This window comes from Leopardus geoffroyi, chromosome A2, assembly GCF_018350155.1.
Source record: "Leopardus geoffroyi isolate Oge1 chromosome A2, O.geoffroyi_Oge1_pat1.0, whole genome shotgun sequence".
Classification (NCBI taxonomy): domain Eukaryota; kingdom Metazoa; phylum Chordata; class Mammalia; order Carnivora; family Felidae; genus Leopardus; species Leopardus geoffroyi.
In genome coordinates, this window is record NC_059331.1 from 153,163,033 (window position 1) to 153,189,726 (window position 26,694).

The 26,694-nt window shown below is 40.8% G+C and overlaps 1 protein-coding gene across 13 annotated transcripts in view; it reads right to left on the reverse strand.

Moving 5' to 3' along the window:
• Positions 1 to 26,694, reverse strand: part of DGKI (diacylglycerol kinase iota) — a 444,802-nt gene that overhangs the window by 276,176 nt on the left and 141,932 nt on the right. For 12 of the 13 annotated variants that reach the window (XM_045495795.1, XM_045495789.1, XM_045495788.1 and 9 more), the window contains exons 2-3: positions 16,137 to 16,245; positions 2,825 to 2,920 (exon numbers count right to left, since the gene is read on the reverse strand). In XM_045495795.1, the coding sequence (XP_045351751.1) occupies positions 2,825 to 2,920; positions 16,137 to 16,245 (205 nt within the window). The remainder of the gene's footprint in view (positions 1 to 2,824; positions 2,921 to 16,136; positions 16,246 to 26,694) is intronic. The other variant, XM_045495792.1, reaches the window with a different exon arrangement.

The following is a 26,694-nucleotide window of genomic DNA, read 5'->3' on the forward strand; positions in this document are numbered from 1 at the left end:
TACCTTTTCTATGTTGGTTTGTTTTTCCCTTTTAATTCATTGTGCCAGTTGCTGTGGCAAGTAAATTCTTTCAATGCATTATCTCATCTAATGCTCCCAACATTTGCCCCACTTCATGGGTGAACACACTGAGCCTTTGGGAGCCTATAATGAGCCAACAGGTCTTCTGCTTCCTCGCTGATTCATTCCTTCTTTCACCGACCTTTCTTTGGAGGAGAGCTCTTCATCTTCCAGACACTTTGTGAAGTGAGTTAATAGAGCCAAGTATTGGGGATAAAATTAGCAGAAAGATTCAGAAGAGCACCGGGGGTTGTCACAACTCTGTTGCATCCTACTTATAAATTTCCCTTATTCTTTGTTGTTTTTCCCTGTCTAGAGGTAATAGTGACCCAGGTATAATCAGTCAGTAAATAGTGATGCCATTTGCTGATACAAGGTTTAAAAAGAGTGGATGTATCTGTATATATATTTGCCAAGAGAGGTAGTATGTGACTGACAGTAAAAGACTACCAGAAAAGGATCAAAGGGAGTAATTTGGAAATAATGCAGAACTCTGTAACAAATTACAGTCCATCAGATGACAGCAGTATCAGCAGAAATAGTTCAAAAGCATGTATGCAAGTAAAATTGGCTTTCATTTTTTCCATTTCATATTATCTGATATTCCACGACCAGTGTTTATGCAATTAACTAAGATCCTAATGTTAATTCATTATTTATAGCATTTTAGTCCAAACAGCTGAGCATTTCTTGGTCTTTGGTTAATTTAATCAAATTTTATGCAATTATACTTTAATTAAAAATACATATGCATAAAGTGGAAATCCTGATATTTAGATCAAATGAATTTACAAGATTAAGAGAAATGCAAACAGCTAAGTACAGACCTGGGTTGGAAGCATAATTTAAAATAATTTCATCCTATTCTCTTTTTCGAAGAAGGTAGCCAGCACCCAAGAGACAGGAGTTCTCAATATCAGTGAGTGGTAACAGTGAGATTCAAACTGAGACCATGTACATCTGGGCCTTCCACTGATCTTTACTCCTAACTTCACTCAAGTACACCCTGGCCTTCTAAACTCTCATGAAGTTTTCCCAACAAAACCTATAAACCAGTCGTCAAAACAGCTAACGCAATTTTTAAAGTTTTGTTCCATGAGCTTTGCAATTCTGGCAGCCGGATAAAAGTCCCTGAGGGCTATATTCTTCTGTAAGCTTTAGTGGAAATTCAATTTCTTTCTTATTAGTTATTAATAGAAAAATATTCACTTGTAATTCCAAAGTCCTGCATTCTACCCCAAACCTTTCTTTCACATAATAAATAAATATAATGAAAAAGGAAAAAAATGCATTATGTCTTTACAAGGCTCATTTCCCCAAGTAAGAAAGAACACTTCTTTCTTCTTTACTATTCTATGTTTCCCATTACTCTTTTCAAACCAACAATTTTCAATTACACAAAAATTTTAAGTTCACTTTCTCAACAATAAAATTTTAGTTCCTTACAACTCAACGCCTGGCAACCGTGTTCTTTTCACAGAACATAAAGACAATTTTGACATTTAAACTGGTGGTTCTAAATAGCCATACAAAGCAAATTTTAAAAAGCAAGAGAGAGGTGCCTGGGTGGCTCTGTTGGTTCAACGTCTGACTCTTGGTTTTGGCTCAGGCCACAATCTCATGGTTCATGGGTTCGAGCCTGCTTTGGATTCTCTCCCCCTCTCTCTCTCTGCCCTGCCCTGCTCACAAACACACACTCTCTCTCAAAATAAATAAAATAAACATTAAAATAAATAAAAAGCAAGGGATATTCCAATGTGTTTATTAATTGTCTAGTTTCTAGAATTTTATCCTCCACAACTTGATCTGAATTGCAGGCACACCCCAGAGATATCGTGGGTTCGGTTCCAGACCACTGCAATAAAGTGAGTCTCACAATAAAGCGAGTCAAATGAATTTTTTTGCTTCCCAGTGCATATAAAAGTTACCATTTATACTATACCGCAGTCTAGTAAGTGTGCAATACCATTATTTCTAAAAAAAGTGCATACCTCAATTAAAAATTACTTCATTGCTACAAATGCTTACCATTATGTCCACTTTAGCCAGTCATGTTCACTGATCACAGATGACCATAACAAATATAACAATGAAGTAGTCAGAAATATTGTGAGAATTACCACAAAGTAAGCAAATGTTGTTGGAAAAATGGCGCCCGGGTAGGGTTGCCACAGACCTTTAATTTGTATATAAAAAAAAACAAAAACAAAAACACAGGGTCTGTGACACCCCATAAAGCAAAGCATCAGAAAACAAGGCATGCCTGTATTTGCTAGCCTACGCCAGCACCAGACAGGTGTTTCACCATCCCCATTCTCACGCACCAGCAATCCCCTCCACCATACACGCTCTTCTACAAGACCCACTTGTCGGACCGACTGGTCTCTCCCACAGACGCACCTCCCCCACACTCAGACCTCCCCCCACACAGACAACCCCTCCGGAAGCAAACACTCATGCACATTTACCCTTTCCCTTCCCTCCAACACACAAATAAAAACCGACGCTGGGAATCATCATAAAGTGGCACATTATACCAAAGTTCAACCTGCATAGCCAAGCCCTCAAGCCATTAAAACCAACCCCCTTGAAAGCCATGTTAACTGTCAACTGTCTCACAAGGGACAGGCTCTTTCAAACCTCTCCTTGTAAATTCAGGCACGGTGGCCTCCTTGGAAATTCGGGCCTCCTCAGGCTGTCAGACTCAACTTGGAAGCCTTCCCCAGGGAAGGGCAGAACCCAGAGATCTGAGGAGCACACTCACTGCAAATCTGACTTGGCAGTTCTCCTCTCCCAGGTAACACAGGTCTCCTGAGACGTTGGTCTCCAGCCACAGGTGCTCTCCATTCACGGCATTCTCCTGGAAGGGAAAGACCCACCTGATTTCAGTTTTCTTTTCAGGTATGAAAGGGGGAGATCTCAAATTTAGATTCTGGAGGCAAGAAAGTAAGTGAACCTGCACAATTTAAACACCTCTCATTTTACCCCTGAAAATACTGTTGGCATTGATCCTACCAAAGTTCTAGAAACAGAATAAGGTGTTTGGGAAAACTTTGTCTGAGCCATAACTAAAATGAACATTAGGTCTATAAATGCTTTATCCAGAGATGTGGTAATCTGTGAAACATATATTAAACAAATGAGGAAAAAAATTCCTCAGATTGTTCACTGTAAGGCCATATTTATCTAGGCCCAACACTGTAGATTCCATGACAATTGAGACTAAAATCCTATTAAAAGTTGCCTTTACTTAGCAAATTAGCTAAGAAGAAGGATAGTAGTATTAAAGCACTTTAAAGACTGAAGACATATTTACATTTATATCAGTAATGGGTAAATTATATTCTAAGACAGAGGCTTCTTAAAACTTAATCCAAGTCACTATGTACTCAAAGCATAATAAATTCCTACTAATTCACACTTGTCCTGCTTCAGTAGGGCCTTCACCCATAGAATTCTAGATTTCTCTAACTGAATGATTTCCCTGCTTCCAAAAATAGCCACGTACTTCTGATGGCAAACAGACATGCTGTGCCAGGCGACACCAGCGCAACAATCTGATGTTCAGGAACGCACAATGTTTCGTTGGGGTCGGGGGAGGAGTGGAATATTGCTTAAACAGGATGATGAATAGGATTCCATATTCCTTCTTCTGGCACACTACCTTGGAAACATAATGGATTTATGTATTAATTGTGTATTTTGTTCATTGGCTTGAAAAAGACCCTGAGCTCATAAGGAAAGCACTGTATTGGGTTAACCATAAAGAGATGACGTCTACTGATCTTACAGGAAAATTGCTCGTTTTTAGCTGTTTCATCAGCGGGGCATGTAATCGGCTTCCGTGGGAGATGCTACAGACTGAACTGTGATTCCCCTCAAATTCATATGTTGAAGCCCTACTCCACGGTGTGATGGTATTTGAAGATGAGGCCTTTGGGAGGTAATTGGGTCACGGGGACAGAGCCCTCATGATTGGGAGTAGAGTGCCCTTATAAGAAGAGACATGAGAGGGATCTTTCTCTCTCTTCACGCATACACTGGGGAAAGGTCATGTGGAACACAGCAAGAAGGCTACAAGCCAGGAAGTGGGTTCTTATCAGGCACTAAATCTACCAGTGCCTTGATCTTGGAGTTCCCAGCCTCCAGAACTGTGAGAAATAAATTCCTGTTGTTTAAGCCACCCAGGCTATGGTGTTTTGTTAAATGACTTTAATAAGGAGCTTTATAGAAAAACCAAGCAATTTAGAACTCTATCTTATATGTGAGCCATCTTTATAGTAACCGACTCCAGAAATGTCCACATGACAGCCCTCTGAATCCCAAAGCTGAACGTGAAGTAGCAGAAATGTACACCAAGGGAAAAAAAAAAAATAACAAAGTGTCATCTATTTCTTAAATGTATTTCTTCAGGGGTGCCTGGGTGGCGCAGTCGGTTAAGCGTCCGACTTCAGCCAGGTCACGATCTTGCGGTCCGTGAGTTCGAGCCCCGCGTCGGGCTCTGGGCTGATGGCTCAGAGCCTGGAGCCTGTTTCCGATTCTGTGTCTCCCTCTCTCTCTGCCCCTCCCCCGTTCATGCTCTGTCTCTCTCTGTCCCAAAAAAAATAAACAAACGTTGAAAAAAAAAATTTTTTTTTAAATATATTTCTTCAGATTCCAATACAATACTTTTCCTTTCAGATCCTTTAGGCTCAAATGATTTTCAGGTAAGAATAACCAATGGTTATAGGTGCTTCACAATCCAGGAAAGGTGACACCAACTCTCAGAACACTCAAGGAAAGTGAGGGGCAAGAAAAATTCACAAGTTATACAGATATTGAGGGATCATGAACAATGGACAAGGAAACTCTCGGGGGGGGGGGGGGGGGGGGGGGGAGGGGCAGGGGTGCCCTGCATATCTCAGAGTGCCTCAAAACCATTCTAAAAAAGAAAGCAATGTTAATGAGAATCATCACCCTCCATGTCAAAGGGTGACTAATGATCTTTTCACCAAAACTTTTTCTTCTCTATTAGTCATTTTTTCCTGTAGAAAGTCATGTTCATCATTTTTTATGGAAGTCAATGGGAAAATGGGATTCCCCTCATAGTCAATCTTGTAGAAAAACAACAGAAGGAAGAAAAGAACAGCTATAGGTTTAGACCCTAAAAATTTTCGGATAGGAATGGATGAGGACAGTATATATACATTTATCTTATACATACATATATACATGAATACATACATATATATATATATATATTCATATATACATGCAAACTAAACACATAATTATAGCATGAAATGTTAGGGAAACCAAAAATGCTAAAATCCTGCCAAAAGTTTTAGAAAGTGACGAATAATATGCTATAGCAGGTCATATGGTCAAAAGTCATTGATAACAAACACCAAAAACTAGGCTGGCCAGAAATTAATTTCTGGTAGGTCAACAACAGCAGGCAGGAACAGTCAAGACCCAGGGACTCAGATTTGCAAGCACCCCACTAACTCACTGGGCTGGCAGGTAGGCTTCCTCTGGGCTAGGGGCTATTTGCCCCCTGAATACATACCCAGCAAGCGCTCAGAGCCTTGCTGATAAACCTTGACTCAGAGTCAGGCACAGCAGGGCTGCTAGGATTAGCTCACCTCACTCTGCAGTGGAGATGTGATTAGAAAGACTGTCCTTTGTAAGGGAAGAGGAAAAAAAAAAGACTAGAGGCTTCCTGCCACAGTGGTTCTGACCCGCTGGTTCTCAAGTTTAACTGCTCATTAAAATCACCTGGTGAGTTTTTAAGACTACCTGGGTACCACCCCCAGAGAGTCTATTTTAACTAACATGAAGTGAAACCTGGACATCATGAGTTTTCAACGTTCTGAAGTGACTCATGTGCATAGAGTCTGAGGCCCCGTAATCCAGTGGACCCTATCCTACCCCATCAACTTATCAAATAATAGATTCTAGAACGTGTCTATGACTGATCTATCAGACTTGATACTTTTCTACCCTTGTACAGTCACCAGAGAAAAAAGGTAAGAGAAGAAGGGAGATGAGGCATAAGGCAGTCCAGAGAGATTTTAAGCAAATAGACGTGAAACTATGGATACATAGTGAGAAGGCTCAAGGTAAACAAGATAGATCCCGGGGATAAGGGGAAAGTCGTCAACACATAAGCCTTTAAAGAAGCAACAGAATAAATTAAAATTTCATACACTTATCTAATAATCTCACTTTAGGAATGTACCCTAAGGAAATAATCCTAACGGCAAGGAAAAACTATTTACATTAAGAAGTTTATTTCTACCTTGCAATAATCAAAAATTGGAAATATCACAAATGTCCAGTGGAGAAGAATGTTTAGTAGAATAATACATGATATGGAATATTATAAAGTCATCAAGAAGTACAATTATGAAGATTGGCCACATGGAAAACTATATGATGTAAAGTCAAACAAAAATAAAATTCAAAACTACCTGTATATTATGATCACAACTCTATATACAAGTAAGAGCTGAAAAAATTATAATATATCCGTAGTTTGATTTCTGGACCCACACATTGCTTTTCGTTATTTCAACTTGTTCTTTTCCTTTACTGGCAAAGTTCAAAAAAGAGTTTTATTTGCTGCCTCTACTTCCTTTCTACTCATTACTTCTTGAACCCAATTCCATCAGGCTTTCTTTCTTCTCATTCCACTGTAACTACTTTTGTCAAGATCATCAGTGACTTCACATGGCTAAATCCAGTGGCTGATTCTCAGTCTTTATCTTAATCAACAGCTTTTGACACAGATGATCATTCCCTTCCTTTAGGGACACTTGCTTCCTGGAAACCCTATATACTCCTTTCGTGTTTTTGTTGTACCTCAACGGCCACTCTATCAGTCTTCATCCTTGGACCTTTCCCAAATTCCCAAACTCTAAATATTAAGAGTGTTCCACAGCTCGTTCTCAGATCTTTACTCTTCTCCATACACCCAGTCCCAAGGTTATTGCATTTAGTTCTCATGGTTTTAGATTCCATCAATTAATTGTTATCCCCCAAATTATTCATACACTACAAACCCCTTCTTTGAACTTCAGATCCATAAAAAAAAAAAAAAACCTGCCCTCTCAATATCTCCACTTAAAACCAATAAGCATCTCAAAATTTTAGTCTCAAACTCAGTTTGTGATATACTCCTTAAATCTGTTCTTACCCTAATCTTCTCCCTAAATTTTCAGCAAATGGTATTTCCATTCTTACAGCTGCAAATATTTGCTAAAAACATTGGAGTCATTCTAGATCTCTCTTTCTCATTCCTATCCATCAGCTAATGTTACTGACTCCAGTTTCAAAGGGGGTATGAAACTCAGTTACTTACCATTTCTACTTTACCACCTGATCCTCCATAATCTCTGGCTTCGAATGTCCCAATAGCCCATCATCAAAGGCCATTCACTGTATATGATGTTTATTATATCTGAATTGTTTATTCCTCTCCATTCTGATTCTGTGTGGTTCATTTCTATTCACTTTCTGGTCACCAGATCAAGTGTTACTTCCTCCAAGAAGCCATCAGTGACCCCAAAGTCTAAGTCAAGTTATTTTGTTAGTTTCTCTCATAAAACCATATTCCCTTTCCCTCTGTTGGCAACTATCCATTAATTGGCATAATTATTTGATTAATGTTTCCTCATTTACTAGATTCTAAGCTCTATGTGAACATTGACTGTCCAGCACTTGACTAAGAGTCTGGAAAATAGATGACAAATAAATTTTAGGAATCGGAAAGATAAAGAATCAATGAATAAATGAATGAATGCACATTTTTGTTATATGCAATTCCAAAAGGTAGAAAGGGATAATTATATTTATCTGTCCATTAGTCTGGAATAATAAACTGTGATAAGTCAACATGGGTGCTTACTAGAAACATGACAGTCTTGTAAAATCACAAACAGAAGAGAAGCCTTTAAAAAAAAGTCATATGAAACAATGATGAAGCATACCTTTTGCTACACTACATTTTTCCCATGTCTCACCCTTTTCTTGCACATCTATCTTGTCTGATGCTTAATAAAGTACATAATAAAGAAGTAAACTTACCCAAAGGGAAGTCTGGACTTGTCCCTCAACTCTAGGAAGGTTATCTCTCTAAGTGCTTGGAATGTCCTGCCTGATAAGAGTATCCGTTTACCTTGGGGCCTTGGGACATGCCAGATGGTCTAAGAGAACAATGACTTATGGTGGGGCGGAGAGCCGTATATCAGCTCAACCTCCAGAGAAGCTTGAGATTAAGGTCAGCCATGTAGGAATCGGCCATGTCTACATGACCCCCTGTTAATACTCTGGACGCTAAGGTTCAGATCCGTTGGCAATATGCTATATGTATTGTCACTTATAGTTGCTAGGAGAGGTTAGCACTGTCCACAAATACACTTGAAAGCCCCACCTGTGAAACACTCCTGGGTGCTGCACCTCTTCTGTACCTCTTCTGTACGTAGGGCCTCTCTCACTCTCCTTAACCTCAGTTTACTCACCATTAAAATTATAATAATAATTGTACTTCACTCACAAGATCATAGTGATACTTAAATGTGAAAATGCATAAATTTCAATGCCTTGCACACAATAAGAAGTTAATAGGTGTTCAATACAGTTTGTATTATTATTGTTGTGATTACTTTTATGAAACTGAATAAAGGAAACCTCATTTAAAATGGAATCAGGAGGCCTGATGGTCACACTCTACCACTTGCATTAATTGCAGACCCCCAAAAGGAAGAGACTTACCTTGCATTCTCAACAGGAAGAAGCCTACATTACTACTCCAGCGGGAGGAAAGAATTTCTTCTTGCCCAGCAACAAGCTCAGCCAATATGAAAATACCACAACTCAGCTAACAAGAAGTCATCATCTCCCTGAACTCTCACTCTCCTCCAATGGACTTCCATTCAAAGCAGCCCCTCCCAACTTCCTCCTTTCCTCTATAAAGTAATGTTCCTTTCCTTTGATCTCCAGACTCACCTATGGTTAGCCATAGTTTACATGTCCCAAGTTGCAATTCTTCTGCTAGTCACAAATAAACCCACTTTGCTGGTAAAATAACTGGCAGTTTTAAGGTGGACACTTTCCAGTTTTCCTTCCCTTCTAACCCACAGATGTTAGCATTATCCAAGTTTCTCTCCTTGGTCTTTGTAGCCAAGACTGCTAGCCATTCATCAAAATTATTATTTTCTTCTTCCTGGACATACAGCTAGACCGTATAACCCAGCCTCCCGTGTACTTAGATGTGGCCATGTGACCAAGATCTAACCAATGGAACATAAGCATAAGTGACATGTACTGTTTTCAGACTTGGCCAACTGTGGAACAGGACCCACCTCCCACTCAACCTACCCGGAAGGGTCCTGGTCTGTTACATGAGGGAGAAATATACTTCTATAGAGCAATTATAGGTCTATTTTATTTACTGCAGCCTAGTCTACCTCAACTAATACAGGCCTCATATTTTTGTCTGGATTTCCTTTCTTTATCTACCTGTACCCCCCGCCCCCCAGCTACTTATCATGTACTGAAGAGCATGTCTAATCTGAGTCCTAGTTTCTTCTGCTCTGAACTCGTAATTCTGACATTCTCCCTGATATTTTACACTGCTGCAAAATTAATTCCTCTAGAACATAACTATGATTACGCCTCTCTCCCTTGCTCAGGAGGCTTAAATATGCCCTGTTATTTATAAAATGAAATCCGAATTTAATCTCACATACTAGACCTTCCATTGATGACCCCAATCTACCCTTAACCTTCCTTGTATTCATCTTTGTACACTTTCTTTATTCTTCTTTCTTCTCTAAATATAGCCGTATCTTCCTTCTTTTGTGCCATGTTTTTTGTTTAGTCCATTCTCCTCACCCAGGAGCCTCTTTCCTTCTCCTGTACACAACCACCTTGAAATACCATCTCAAACAATATGCAACTCAGAGAATCCATCTGTGCCAGACAGAAAAAAATAAATAGCTCTCGACCATTTCTAAATGAACATAATATTTCTTCTGTATTTGTGAGTGCTGAGACAAATTTCATGATATACATACATACATACAGATTGATCTGTATATAAAGACAGATCTAGCTACCTAAGAGTAGAGATTCATCTAGGTAGATACAGAAATAGATTTATACATACATATATGATTCCTTGGTCTCAAGTTCTACTGAAGTCCTAGTAATGGTTATAGGTAAAAAGATAAAAATGTATGTATTGATATGGAGGAGTTTACAGACTATGAATAATACAGATAGAGTATACTGACACTAGAAGAAAATAATCTACACAAAAGGAAAGCACTTGCTTATAAAAATATTTTGAAATAATAAGAAAGTTATAAATACGTATCTCATGTAAATGTCCTTACAAATTCAGAAAGGAAAAGAAATCTGGACTATCTCTCCCTAAAAATCTCCAAGATAATAATAGGTAGAAGTTGTCTAAGATGGTTTAGATCCGTGCTGCCCAATAAGCATATGGCTATTGAAAACTTGAAATGTGGTTAACACTGAGATGTGCTGTCAGTGTAAAATTCACAGCAGACTTTACTCACTGTGAAAAAAAAGAATGCAAACCATCTCGCTGATAATTTTTGTACTGATTACATACTGAGATGGTAATATTTTTGATTTATTTGCTTAAACAAAATATGGTACTAACATTTTTGATTTTTTAAAAATTAAAAAAAATTTCTTTAAATGTGGCTACTAGAAAATTTAGAATTACTTTATGGCTCACATATGTTTCTTTTGGGCAGTGTTAGTTTAGATAAGCACTTACTTAGAGGCAGAAATTTAGACTTGGATGTTTCTCAGTGTCCTGTGAGATTATAGGATTCTATGATATCCCCCAGGAGCCAGCGTGACTGAATTTAAAATTCTCACAATTTGGGGAAATAAAGGACTAGTGCAGGTGCACGAAATCATAGCATGAAGCTATATGTGTCCCACTACTAACAGGGCTGACCAGGGGCAAGACCTCCACTGATTTATAGGAAAAATTTATAGGTCGTTAGCTCCTCATGACCTCTCAGCCATCTGACACCTTGATGGGTGGTGGGGCTAGGAGTGGGAAAAACACTGAGGTGAGAGTCCCTCTCAGGGACAACACCCAAACCTGAAGGTACAAGAGCTAAAGCCTGACGGCACAGGACTGTTAGGACGTGCCACCTGAAATAAGACTGAAATGAGAACACACGCACGCACACATACTCACCTGGCTCCTCCTGGCTCTTCATTCAAGGTTTCTAAAGATAAGATGACCTAGTTTCATAACCCAGTTTAAACCAATCTCGCACAAAGACTCTGTTTCCCTAATCTTGTCCCCGAACCAAATGGTGAGGTGGTGTATAACTATGTTATGTTTCTACCTGCCTAGGAGAAAGCACTTCTTTTCTTAGCATTATCAACTAGAGGAAAGAAAATGTGGTCTGGATTTAGAACCTGGCTTTGTTTGTGTTGAAGCTTTTTTCCATAGCCCTCAGAACTGGAGGAAATTTTCAAAAGAGGGAGGAAAAAAAAAACGAACTGAAATTAAAATCGATGTGAAAACCAACATGCCCTTTAAGAAAGATCTGGGTGGCTTTTCCACCATTGTTTTGAAAGTTGTTTTAGGCAGTGTAATGGGTAAAAGCAAATTATACAACAGCAGAGACAGAGTAAGGCCTATCTCCTATGCTCCCTGCTATAACACTGAAAACAAGGAAGAAATCTCTTAAATCCAAATTAAGTCTCCATTGTGGAAAAGGCATGTGACATTTAAGAGAAGACACACATTATCTATGCAACAGACACACTTCTAAAGGGGCTAACTCACTCTAAACCAGAAACTTGGATTCCAGCCATGGAGATGAGATTTTTTTTTTTTTTTTTTTTTTTGCCTTTTTGAACATTACTCCCTTTCTGGCAATTTAGCTTATTTTCCCCCAAAAGTGGCTTCGCTGACACACATGGCATGGTGTCCATGGGAGCAGCCCCTGCAGGTTGTCACCGTGAAGGTGAAAGAGGGTAAGTTGGGAGGAATGAGATCAGACCACTGCTGTGCTTTAAGACTTAACACAATGCACCGTACTAGGAAGGAAACTTTAAAAGATTCAAACAGCATAAACCTATTTGTTTTTCAAGCAGGCTATGGACTCTTGCCTACCAAGCCTTTCAGGAACTGGAGATCATCTGAGTGCCGGTCAACTCCCGGTGAAATATCCCCTTCTCACTGACTGAACGGAAAAGCTACAATCAATTTGTTCCCTAGCATCAGTAGCCAGACAGCGGGTAGGCCCACGAGGCCGTCCTCTCCACTGTGAAAAAGAAAATCTAAGCAGAAAACATTGCCCCTCCCTTCAAGGAGCCTGAAATCAAACTGAGGACCTAGAATTTAAAAAGCGACTAAATACCACCAATTTGGTTCTAGGATTTATAAGACAATGCACCGCATGTAGAGATATTGTGAGGAAACAAAGCAAAAAGTGAATAAAATAAACAGAATTAGTTCAGCTGAAAAGATGAGCATGACCTGGCAGAGAGCCAGAGGAAATCTCTACAGGAAACAGCAATTTCCATGTGTCTACTGTTGTCAACCGGAGGCTGGGGCGCCATTCTGAAGACGCGACTACTCCCCGCACATCAACGTTCAGGCTTCTATCCCAGACATGCATGGAGGGGCAGGCTCATGCTCAGGCGGCAGAGTGAATGTGGATGAAGGGTCACCAAGAAAATGAGATCATGTGAGACAGGGAATCCTAGACGTCATAATAACTATTTGAGCAAATCACAGCAAGAGAGAAATTTTAGGACCTTGAGGAACAGCTAAAAATAAGAAAGAGATAGCATGTATCACTGAGCAGGGAAATGAGAACATGAATACTTGACAGAAACTATTAAGTTTGTGTACCTAACACGTAAAACTGACTCCTGCAACAGTATACACCTGGCCGAAGTGCACAGGTGCCTATGGTCTGGGCTCACCAAGCCAGTGCCCTCCTGCGTCTCAGGCACCCCCACAAGCAGGCTGCTCTTCAAAGCCCTTTGCACAAAAATCTTTAGGAAAGGGCTGTGCCTCTTTGAAAGACTTTGGCACATATATCAGAATCAAAACAAGGGCCCCTTTGGGATTCTATAACAGGTAGGAAACATAGGGACTAAACTTTTAATTCCAGCTTTAATTCAGCCTGATTTGTCTTGCATCTTCCGATGCTCCGTGAACAACTTCTGTATCTGTTTTCTGACTGGTGACACGCAGAGAGGGGAGTTGACCTAAGTCAGGGGGTCATGGTCCTATAGGACTTTGAGATGACCCTGGTCCCCCTAAACCTGCCTCCTCATTTGGGAGACTCGTACAAGGCTCCAAGCCAAAAGCAGAGTTCAGTGAATAGTAAGAGTGAATAAGTGAAAATTGATCCTTTCAATGACTTTAGTCCAGAAAAGTGGGCCGGTAGAGGGAACAGACAGTCATGCCACTTTTCCACAGGGAGCCAGGCAGGGCTTGGGACGAGGGAATGGCAGGACTGGTCAAGCCAGTGGCCCGGGCTTCCACTTTCAGCAGAACAAAGAAAATCCTGGCTCAGCAACTTGAACAGAAGGGCAAACTACGGTGACCTAAATGAAACTGGTGAAAAGCATATTTGTTAGGAAAAGCCAAAAACTGTGAAGCAAGGGCAAGTCTTAGCACAAAAAAAAATAAAAAAAAAAATAAAGGTGTCTAAAATGTTTTTAACAACCTGCTTCTTCCTCCCTTCTGAGAAAAATGTTCTTCATGATCATAACAAGGAATTGTAGTGTTGGTCACTGCTTGGCTTCTGTTCACTAATAGCAATATCAGCCCACAGTTCATTAATTTTTTTCAGAGTCAACATCTTTCCAGCTCCTTACATGTCAGATCTTCAAATATGTCCTCAGATGGAGTGTCTAAAGAGGAGGATTTCAGTGCTCTCTCCGTTGTTAAACATCCCCAAAGTGTTTCCTGCCATGCCATGATTTCACCAGGGCGCCATGACAGGGCGCCCACAATCAAAGGGGACAGAGGAAGAAAGAACTTAGTTCCTACTCGCTCTTCCCCCGCTGTGTAGTGCAGCCTCCCACCACTAGCCCAAAATACCATTTTGATGAAATATTAGAGTGCATACATCTCTACAGGAATCAGAAAATAATACCTTCTTGCCAAGCTTCGGCTCAAGCAGGACACTTCTTTTTAAAAGCCTTTTCTGGTAACTATTTCCACCATCAAATACGGATGGAGCATCCTTCCTGGCACTCCCTGATGCTGGGCTCCTCTATTCTAGGTATTTTTGCTGTTGCTTTCTTCTCTGCTGACTGCATCCTAAGCTTCTGGAAGGCAGAAACCCCATTTTCCTCACCTCAGAATCCCCAGGAAGCAACAGAGGCCCTGGCACAAAGCAGGGGCTCAACTGGGTGATGAATTAATGAATTCGTTGATTATTTTTTTTTCTGATTAAATAAATCTGCAGGCTGCACAGTTTACAAAGAACTTGCACACTTACTTCCACATCTGATCCTAATAACACCAGGAAGTCCCCCTTGGGGAGGGGCCACAACTGTCCCCATCTGTAGATGAGGATGCTGAGGCCGAAAGAGATCAGTGACTTCAGTGATGTCACACAAGGGGCAAAAGGATTTAATGACTTTTGCCATCTAAATGATTTAAACTCTCCCTCATTAGAATCTTGCCCCCCATAGGGTCCTGCTACTTTAGGTCAGAAGACTGTCTGGGTATCATGAATGTGAAACTAACTGACTTGGGTCCCTGATTCATAACATTCTCATCATTAGTCCAGGAAATGTTGTTCTTTGATCTTCTTCACCTGCTTGTTTACACATTTAATTCTTTTTAATTATGTAAACACTGGTACCAATAAATTCTATACTCTCTCCTGGTTTAAGAGTTTATTAAGTAATTTTCCTAGAATAAAGGGAAATTCCAGGAAAGGAGCATTCTTCCTGAGTGTCCATTCAGCACGCACAGGTGATACTGGAGCATTCTCAGGGCTGTATCAAGGAAGAAGCTGCATCTCAATGAAGTCCAGTCTTCTGCCTAGCACTTCATGAATGCAGGCAGCCTACATTGGCATGTGCCCAGAATGTAAAATAAGAATGTCAGTGTGTTCTTGGGAGAGACAAAGAATTGTTTTAATATAAAAGGACGTTAAATCATGACATATGGGCTAAAAATAAAAAATTAAATGAATGAAAAACAACTCTTCTCCTTTCCCCCATCCCGCCATGCGCTTTCATATGGGAGAACATGAATTATCCCCATTGTTCAACTCAACTGAAAAATGCTAAACAAAAATCACCATCAAGACCAGACTGGAAGAATTTCAGGGCAGCCCTCCTCCACCTTCACGCTGTTCCCTATACTCATTCCTTCAGGAAGAGACAAAGCCTTTCAGGCCACAGTTATAGATGTTTTCACCAAGAACTTGAGTCACTGAACACCCTCAATAAATGTATTCTGACTAGCCTAAGAATTTCAGAATGCAATCTTCAGCTCAAGGTAATAGTTTCTGTGGATGCGTTTTTGGTTAAAATTGGCTACTATACCCAAACCACTTTTACAAGACCAATCTACCTTTGTGTTAGGGGAAGAAGTATATCAGACAGGAGGGCATGAAGTGCCTAAAACATAAAGTGAAGTCATCTTTTGTCAGGGGGAAAAAAGCACCAAAAAAGAAGAGGACGTAGCTTGATCTGAGGAAATCAAGCTTAGATTCCAGGATGTTGCTAAGGGGACGCTCTATTCATCATCAACTTGGCAAGAACCAATAAAGCATGTGCACAGAGGTACTTTTCATCGCACAGCTGCAAACCCAGGCAGTAACGCTTCAAATGATTCATGAAGTTTTTATTTTAGTCTGAAACACATCTGATTTCATATAAAGGAACTATGTTGCCAGGAGTTTGAGAATGGAGCTCTGGCCTAGGTATCTGAAGATTGATCAGTGAGCAATACTGAAAATTATCAAGTCTTGCTTTGTAGCCACAGGGATCCTAAGAATGAGAAAGACACACATGCAATTGAATTATGTTTAGATGAAAAAGCCAACACCTACACTCCAGTCCAGAGTCGCTCTGGGCTCCTTCGCTGGACCATTTGCCACAGGAAGGCTGAGGGGATGTGCAGGAGCCAGGTGCTGCAGGCCTGCCCGGGAGATTGCTTTCCTGCAGCCAGAAGAAAAAACACAAAGAAAAACCAACATCAGAAGGTAAACAGCGCTAAAAATTTCCCCTGGAGTAAAAACAACGCCTGAGTTAGTCTTCTGCATGCAAAAGCCTTTGCAAATGTATTGGAGTCTATGTCTCTAAAGTGTATGGTGAAGATACTGGGTGGCAAGTCTCAAAAGACAGGGAGATTGAGGGGACCATTTGGGGGGCAATGTTGCTTCAGAACCAGAAATGGAATTTCTAGATGCCCCTATTCAGGGTAGAGGGCAGAATGCAGGTCTCTCCATTTACAGAAAAAGACCTAGGGCTTGGATGGTCACAATACTTGGACAATTTTAAAGCTGCCAGAGACTAACGGCAACAAAAGCAGACTCAGGGGGTCTTCTATTGAAATTCCTCCATTTCCCAACAAAGTGCTCTTCAAGTTGGTCACGGCTCCAAATTCAGCCTTGCTCCTCTTAAGAACATCCTCCCTCATCCTTGCAGACGACTTCTGCAGATAGCTTGAGATTCCGAATGGGAAAAGACTGATTTGTATCTGGCAAGAAATGGCACACGCTGAAAGACCAGTATCTCACCAAGGCCCACAGAACAATAAAATCAAAATATGTTGCTTAGATTAGGTTTGTTGAATGGAACATAACAGAGTGCAGGTCAGAAGGAGGGAATAAATCAGGAGAGGTTGAGAAAGTCAGCCCTGACCTTGGTCTTCAAAGATAAGAAATAAGAGGAGTTGTTTTAGCTTTAGGGTGAAGGGAAGGGAGGGTAGACGAGAGCCTGGTGGAGAGAATGCAAACAGCAAGAGAAAGGAAGAAAGTGGCAAGATCTTGTGGTATCATCATTAACAATGTAGGTTAAGTTTCTGAACAGCTCCATGAAAAATGCCAGACAAGGGTCTCAAGCTGAAATAGAAGTGCTGATTCACGAATCAACTAAGTGGCTTCCTGGAAAGGAGAGTTTTCCCTTTACTGGAGTGTCTACATGTGCTTTAAGAATTACCTGAACTAGAATCAGGTGGGTCTTGTGACCCTGCAGCTGAGCCTTGAATAGGTCTACGGGTGAGGCCCAGGAATCTGCACTCACACATGCTGCCCATGTGCTTCCTTCTGTTAGCTCAATTTTTCAAATTGCTCTATTGGAGTGTGGAAGGGCTTTAATCTAAAGAGGGTATGAAATGAATTTCCCTCAGGCAAGTGAAACTTAGAACTTAAGAGACTGATTCGCTGAAGACTGGAAACCTATCCCTCAACCAATGAACAAACACCAAGATTGTCTCCCCATCCTCAAGCCAATGAACTTGCTGCTCGGACTCAGGCTAGACTCCCTGCTCTTTGCACTCCTGGCCATAAAAATAGCCTACTCCAAACTGTTAAAGGACTCACCTGTAGCCTGCTACAGTTTTCATATCCTGAGTTGCAACTTCTCTCCTATTCCCAAATAAACTCAATATCTGGTAATTCAAGCTTGCCTTGGTTTACTTCTTTATTTAGGTTGACAAGAGCAAGTACATTTGTGTAGGTGGGGGAGCACTAACTTACCCAGGCCCATTGAGGGGGAAGCCCTAAAGAAAAGCATCAGCAACTTCATTACACACTTTACCCCCATTAGCTCTCAGCATCCTATCTCACAGCACGTGAACACTGTAGTAAGAATCTGCCATCTTGGACACTGGACCTGCAGACACATGGGGTCCCCAGGGAGCCCCGGATCCTCAGACTCCTTTACCCATCTCTCTATACAGAGGAACAAGGCTACAGATGGGGAGATGGGGAAAAGGAAGGCAGTGATGGCCCAATGTACAGTGAATCCCATAATGACGGAACCAGTGGAGGGAAAGGAACTTGCCTGGGAAGGGGAGAGGAATAAGAGCAAAATGTAAAAGCTCTGTTGGAATCTAGAAGCAGATGATATCTCTTTTCTGTTCACTGATCTCTGCAAACTCCACCCAGAAATGGAATTTGTAGTTGACCAAGATAAACAGTAGCCTCAAAACCCAACCAAAGGCTTGGTAGAATCAACAAAAGAATCTAAGATCTTGCAGACACTGATAAATGGCCAAGTATGTCTAAGAGCTCAGCAAGTGCCTAGCCCTTTTTCCCCCTCTCTTATATTCCCACACAGGAAGTCTTAGAAATAACGTAAAGGGTTTTAGTAGTCGGAAGTCATCACATGAAGCTTGCCTATAGCCTACTTTCAGAAGCTCCACCTGGATAGCACACAATGTAGTTGCTTTATGGAACCCCCCAAAGAGTCATTACAAGTATGTAGACCTTTAATGAAACCCTCTGATGACACAATATTCCCTTTCCTCCCTTTCATCAAGGCAAATAATTAACATCAATTTTGGCCTCTTCACCGACACCAACGTTTTTGAGTTCCCAGAGCTAATTCCAAAGATGGCACATAGGTTGGGGGTAGGGAGCGGGGGTGGCTGGGGTTCCCCCAACATCAAGCGATTCTCGGACACCAGCAGGGTGCCCAAGAATTCAACACAATTCTGACACTATCTACCCAGAGCTAGCATCAGATTCCACAGGTTCAGAGTTCAGGCCTACAGGACTGCACCCATCCCCCACTTCAGATGCCAGTCTCAAGCCCCAGGCTGTGAGGCTTCTGGCCAACCAGCTACAGATTGGAGGGTCCAATGATGTCCTCCTTAGGTTTGATTAATTTGTTAAAGTAGCTCACAGAACTGATGGGAAAGCTTAACAGTTACCCGTTTATTAAACGATATGATAAAGGATAGGTATCAACATTCAGATGAAGAGATACAGAGGGTGAAGTATGAGGGAGGGGTGCAGAGCTTCAGTGTCCTCTCAAGGGGCCTCTCTCACACCTCCACACACATGCTCACCAAGCCAAAAGCTCTCTGAACGCCATCCTTTTGGGTTTTGGTGGAGGCTTCATTGTATAGGCATGATTCATTAAAACACTGGCCAGTGGCAATTGGTTCAACCTTTGGCCCCTCTTGCCTCCCCAGAGGACTGAAAGTTCCAACCCTCTCACCACAAGATTGGTCCTCCTGGCAAACAGCCCCCCACCCTTGAGTGGGGTACAAAGTCACCTTCGTTAACATAACAAAAAATAACTTTTTCACCCTTATCACAGGTTCCAGGAGTTGTGAGCACAGATCCATGGATGAAGACCAAATTCATATGAGAAATATATATCTGGTCATTCAGATGGCCAGATATATATTTCTCATAAATCACAATATCTCAGCCCTTCACCCCAAAGTATTTTCCATTCCACCAAGCAATAGGAGAAGAACACTCAAGATTCTTATACTGTGCTCCTTCATGGCCCATGCATTTTTCTCCACCTGGGTTCAAGGAACTTCTGCAGCATTTTTCTTTAGGACTTTTCTCTGGCTTTGAAGGAGCTGGTATGTGATCCTAAGTCACAGCTTTCGTCCCAAGAAAATGACATCTCTGTGGAGTCAGAAATTACAAGTTCCACCTTGGATTCCTTAACACATAACCTAAATTTAAGTGTTCTAACAAAAAATAACAAACGGTGCTGATGCTCAAGGCCTTGGAAGAGCTGAAGAATTCCTAAATCTTGGGTAAATGAGAAAAATACAAGTCCTTCATCTTTTCACGAACAGTCCCAGAGCTGGGATCGGAATAAAAAAGAAGAAAGGGAATAAAATTCTCCTCGCACAGTAGAAACCACAGGACAAATGAGTCTAACTCACCAGAAGTTGCAGACTGACTGACCACCAAAACCTATGTTCCTAATTAGAACAGACAGGAGGGCAAACTGCTGAAGTAACCAAATCAGGGTGCAAGGGAGGCGCGCGTCTCTTGAAGAGCAACGTGGCAGTAAGAAGACATCCAAACCTTCAACCCGACTAAGCCTTGCAGTGAAATCACAGCCAAAGTGACACTCTTCCCCAGCCTGTGAAGAGAAACGATTAAATAAGGGCTTTTGCTGGTTATCTATTCCTCACTGTGGATGCAAATTTAAGGTTGGTTTTCCGTAACATTAATAGAGGAAAACTGTGTGTCTATGACACAGATAAACACTTAGTAGAAGGAAAATAAGTAGGAAACATCAAAGTGGCTCCAAGTTCCTAACTGTAAATGGGCCTTACAAGAGGATATCACATAAGAACAACAGGGAAAATATCTGTAGGTACCAAACCAGAGTAGGAAGTAACTTCTGATTGTAGCTTTCTCCATATTTCTCAACAACCACGTGAGAAAATCCTTTTCTCTAATAGCTCATGTAGGTATACACATTTTGTTCCAAAATACAAAAACAATTTCATTATTTATCAGACCTCAAATAAAATTAGTGTAAGTTATTTTTCTGTGTGGGTTCGTCCTGGTTGTAGAAAATGACATTTCAGAGGGGTAGCATTTGGGGCGTGTTGAAATGGCAGGGGTTCTATGTTACAATATGCTCCATTTTTTTGCTACAATTTTTGTAGCAAATATGCTACAATTTTTTATGATTAAAAAAAATCAATGGGGTTTCAACTTATTCTTCTGCCCAGAATCCTCCCAAGCCTACAGTCAGTGAAACAGTGAAATGCCAGCAATCCTTCCTATTAATTTTGCAACAACACTTTGTTGGGATGACTATAATGGCAAAAGAATCTTTGAAAAGGAGAACTGCAATATTAACTGTGAAATAGATACGAAAAGAAAATATTCTATAATGCAGTTTCAGGTGCACAAAGTCACAGTTAATGTCAATTACCTGCCGTGAAAGACCTCTAACATATTTAAAGCATAAAAGCCATCATACATTTTAAATAGCATTCTATTATTTCCTTTACTTCATTCAATAAGACTACAAACTCCTAAAGGACAGGGCTCAATTCATCTACTAATCTTATTACATTCTAGCCCAGGGGTAGACCCAGCATATATTCAATAAATGCTTTCTGAGTTAATGAATGAACTTGACCAAAAAGCTAAGCAAAACAGCTTGCTGATTAGATCAGGGATTGAGAAATCTGATTAGGAAGATTTGAATTATATCCCAGGCTGTGCGTTTCAGTGATCTACTTTCTGGAGAGGGCCAGAAATCCTTCAAAGCTGCTCTTGAAAGAAAAAGGTAGAACTCAGGGTTAAGAAGCCTAAGAGACCTCAAAAAGGCTTTGTGATCAACGTAAAATAAAACCCGAATGGTATAACATTTGTAAAGGGCATAGGAGAGTGTTAATATTTTTGTAATGTATTCATTGAAAGAAACATGCAGCACAGGCTCTTCATGAAGAGAATTTTTAAAAATTTACAGGAAAACATGTAGGTGGGTATTCAGCGGGGACAGCCTCTAATTATCCATTTTGCAATTTTCTCCCAACTGGCTCTGGTTCCACTCTGATTCCAAGTTTATATGGCTCCCATATTCAATCCATCCCCATCTTGCCCACTCCCTTTCTGGGAGATTCTATGAATAGAATAGCATGAGGCCCCCTTCCTGCTGAGCAAAGAAGCACCAGAGAATTAGGAGGTTCCCGTAGCCAGGAAGTCTCCTGAAATAAGCAATTGACACATTAGAAACTGGTGAACTCATCTCTTCGTTTTAGAAAAGGCAGCAGCTGTCTAAAAAGGTACTCTGTACCTTGGTTTAATTCCCCCAAATGCCTCAAGAGGGATCTTAATCATTGTGTATGTGTTGGTGTGCTTTTTTCCATATGCTATTTTGGCACTAACTTTGTTTATATTCAAAGCAGCCCACAGTGCTTCTTGGTTGACTTACACAAGCTGCCTGCAATGTTAAGGATAGTCCACATGATAAAAAGAAAATTGTCCCAAGCCCCACACAAACTCCAAGTATCCCACCAGAGATTTACTTAGGGGAGCAAACCTTTTGTAATTATTTGAGCCTAAATCCCAATCCATATTACATATGAACTCAAAGTAGTTTTTGACAATTTTAATGTGCATTGAAGTTTTCAAGAACGTAATTACTATTGAAACAGAGGTTCTTTTTCGTTTCCTAAGGGTTCTAAGTCATTTTAAAAAATTGCTTCTGGTATTGAATCTTCAATACAGTATGCCTGTATCGCTTTATGTTTATAGCAGTTATTTTCAGGGTGATTCTCCAAGAGTGGTGTTCAACCTTTGCCTGTGGTGGAGCTTGACATCACTCTATTTAAAAGCCTTCCAGGTAGTTCTAATGAGTATCCTGGGCTGAGAAACACTGTTCTACATAAATGTGCAAGCATGTGAGTACTTCATTATGTCTGCAAATGTGACTAAGCCCTGGCATTTACACATTGAAATATATTCATTCATCCAACAACGTATTTACTGAATGTCTGTTTTATAACCAAGCACTATGCTAAATGTGTAAGATGCATGAATGAATAAAACAGACATAAATCGCTGCCTTTGTGAAGCTTATATTCTAGCAGGAAATACATTTTGCCAGGTACAGAATCATTTTACATATCTTACATACTCCTCACAACACTGAGGGAGGTAGTTTTATTATGCCCTATTTTATAATTAAAATAAAAATGATAGTACAGAATGGTTAAGCTGTATGTCCCAAATCACACAGATAGAAAGAAGTCCCAGTGGAATTTGAATCCAGGCATCTAGGGGTGCCTGGGTGGCTCAGTCGGTTGAACAACTTGGCTCAGGTGGTGATTTCATGGTTTGTGGGTTCAAGCCCTGCACTGGGCTCACTGCTGACAGTGAAGAGCCTGCTTTGGATCCTCTGTACCCACCACCCCCCCCCCCCCGCCTCTGTCCCTCCCCTGCTCGCATGCACTCTCTCTCCCTCTCTCTCAAAAATAAATAAACATTAAAAAATTATGGATCCAGGCATCTAAATCCACATTGTACATACTTAACTACGACACAGCTCATACTTTTACGAAATTTTGATAGCACACACTACATAGCAAAAGAGACTTACAAGACAGCTAGGCTCTAATATGCCAAATCTCCAATTGCCTCACTTATATATGTCCCATCTCCACAAGAACGTAAGTTTCTCCTAGAAAGAGGCCGGTCTGGGAGGATTCAAGTGTACAGATTAAGAACACACTTTACCTTACCAATCACCAGCTATGTAGTCAAATTGCTTGAACTGTCTTAGCCTTGGCATCCTTTTATGTACAATAATAACAGTATTACCCAACTCAGGGAGTAGCTGAGATAGTTTTAAAAAGCAGTATGCAGGATGCTTGGCACATAGCAGAAAGAAAAGGAAAAATAAGATAAAAACAGAGAGGGAGGAAACTGTAAGAGACTCTTAAATACAGAGAACAAACTAAGGGTTGCTGGAGGGGAGGTTGGGGGGTGGGGGGAATGGGCTAAATGGGGGATGGGCATTAAGGAGGGCACCTGTTGGGATGAGCACTGGGTGTTATATATAAGTGATGAATCACTACATTCTACTCCTGAAACCAACACTACACTGTATGTTAGCTAACTTGAATTAAAAAAAAAAAAAAAAAAAAAAAAGCAGTGTGCAGGATGCTTGGCACATAGTAAGCACAAAAAATAGTCACTGCTATTATTATTCTCACACATACTGGCAGCCCCATAGCATCTAGCCAAAGCTAGGTAGATAGTAAATCTCTGAATAAATATGTGCTTTTTACTTGATTCCTCTCAAATATTCCAAGTTCCCCGGACACTTCTGTTCATTCAATAAACATTTAACAAGCTTCCATTATGTGTCAGGCAGTTCGAAGGGGTTATTTAAACAGAAGGTTCTTCTTCTAGTCATGGTAAATAATTCCACGTTTGCCAAAGGAATCGTTCTTCCCCCACAACTTGCCTACCTGCCCCGTGCAAAATTAAAAAGCACCACACTCTCCCCTAAGACGAATTTACCAACATATTTTTTAAATGCCATTAAAATTATTTATTTAATTATCTTCATGTAAATGAATGCAATGCCAAAAAAGGCATTTTTGTGTGTGATTGAATCTGTAAAGCACACTGGTTGCTAAATGCCCCTGAGAACCTGGGAACTCATCTATTAAACAGGATTTATTTCCCAAGCCTAATTCATCGTAACTACATTCCTAAGGCAATGCCAGCATGGACTTGTCATGAGATGTGGCAATAAACCTCACTTTTTTTTTTTTAAATAAACCTCATTTTCAAACAGGGAGAGAGATTTCTCAACTGGGATTCATCAGCAGTTAATGGCATTCTTCTGAAGGTATCAGTTGAGGGAAAAAAGTAAACCCGTGCATGGAAAAAAAGTAATCATACTGTTATGGGGTGAACCATGACCTTATTTGCAGACCGCAAGTTAAAATGAGGCCATTAGGGCGGGTCCTAATCCAATAGGACTGATGCCTTTATAAAAAGGGGAATTGTGGACACAGACACTCACACGGTGAGAAAACCATGTAAAGATGATGACAGAGACCAGGGTGATGTGTCTACAAGCCAAGGAAGACCAAGGTTGCCAGCCAACCAGCAGCAGCTCAGGGAGAGAGGTCCCAAACAGATTCTTCGTCACAGACCCCAGAACGAACCACCGCTACCAGGACCTTCATCTCAGACTTGTCTCCAAACTGTGTGACAATATATTTCTGGGGTATTTTTAAAGTTTATTTATTTATTTATTTTGAGAGAGAGAGAGAAAGAGAGAGAAAGTGCATGCTTGATCGGGGGAGAGGTAGAGAGAGAAAGGGAGAGACAGAGAATCCTGAGCAGGCTCCACACTGTTAAGTGCAAAGCCTGACACAGGGCTCGAACCCACGAACCTTGAGATCATGACCTGAGCCGAAACCAAGAGTCAGATGCTCAACCAACTGAGACACCCAGATGCCCCTAAATTTCTGTTGTTTAAGCCACTTAATGTGTTACTTCATTACAGCAAATACACACACTTCAAATACACATACTGGCAAATACACATACTTCAAAACTAGACCCAAAGTTTGGATATAGTATGATAGGGTTTGGCTAACTTCAAAATGTTGAGTTCCCTTTTCCAATTGTCCCCATAGAACTTTAGGTACCTTCCTATCATAGTGCTACCCTTCAGAAACTAATAATAAATGGATACACATTCCTATGAAAAACCACTGTTAAGGACAACATTCTCCTATAAATACTAAGCATCTGATGAATTTTTTTTAATTTTTTTAATGTCTGTTTATTTTTGTAGGAGACAGTACAGAGCATGAGCAGGGGAGAGGCAGAGAGAGAGAGGGAGACACAGAATCCAAAGCAGGCTCCAGGCTCTGAGCTGTCTGCACAGAGCTCTACGTGGGGCTCGAACTTAAGAACAGTGTTATCATGAGCTGAAGTTGGACGCTTAACCAACTGAGCCACCCAGGCACCCCCTGACAAAGTTTTATTTAACTCATTAAGGAGGTAGCCAGCAATGAAGATAAATGCAAAATCAAAAGTGTGTCTAAGAAATTGCAGCTTATGATAGTCAGAAAAGAAATACCTAAAAAGACTGTTAAATAAAATAAACGAGCAAAGAGGAAAAAAGGGCGGGGGGGGGGGGGGGGGCAAACCAAGAAACAGACTCTTAACTATAGAGAACTGATGGTTACCAGAAAGTAGCTGGGTAGGGGTAATGGGTTAAATGGTTACCAGAAAGGAGGTGGGTAGGGGGCACAGGGGGATTTAGGAAGGCACCTGTTGTGATGAGCACAGGATGATGTATGGAAGTGTTGAACCACTATATTGTACACCTTGTGTATCTCTATATATGTCTGGAATATTCTAGAAAGGCTCCTAAGACAAATTATCTTACTCTCCAGACAATAATAATAATAATAATAATAATAATAATAATAATTTGTTCCTACCTCCTTCAATTTCCACAATTTTAACTCTTTTCTCTTAGGTTGGAAAAGATTCTCAGCCAGGAGTGTTCAGGGTTACTGGAAAGTATGTGGGGAGAGTTTGTGAGGGAAGCAGAACCAGCAAAGTGAGAAGTTGAACCATGATACAATTGCCACAGAGGCTGCAGGTGATGGAACATGAGGTTCTGGAGCTGGAATGGCCTCTCAGAGTTGTTCTAATTTCAGGCAGAGATGAGACCTTACAAGCCCACACCCACCAGTCTTTGGATGGGCAGCCCCTTGGGAGAGAGTAGCCACTGGTAAGAGATTCTCTTTACATAGGGGCCATGCCTGAGAAGGGGTACAGCTGTAGACCATTGGCAGCCAATGCTCCTAGAAGCTGGAAAGATGAGCACTTTGGTCCCGAGAAGACATGTGGGCAGCAAAACACAGCCTCCATTACACGCTTCTAATACTCATGACACACTTATGAAACGGGTAATTTTATCATGCCCATTTTGCTAATGGAAAAACCGACATTACACAGTTTGAATAACTTATATAAGCCGTACAGCTAATAAGTAATAAGGCCAAGACTGGAGCCCAGATGTCTGGCTCCAAAGACCATCACTCTACATTCTCTCTGAAAGGGACAGAGAGAGAAGAGAAGGATCCAGACACAGCACAAGGCCTGGGTGTGCAGTGGACTGAGA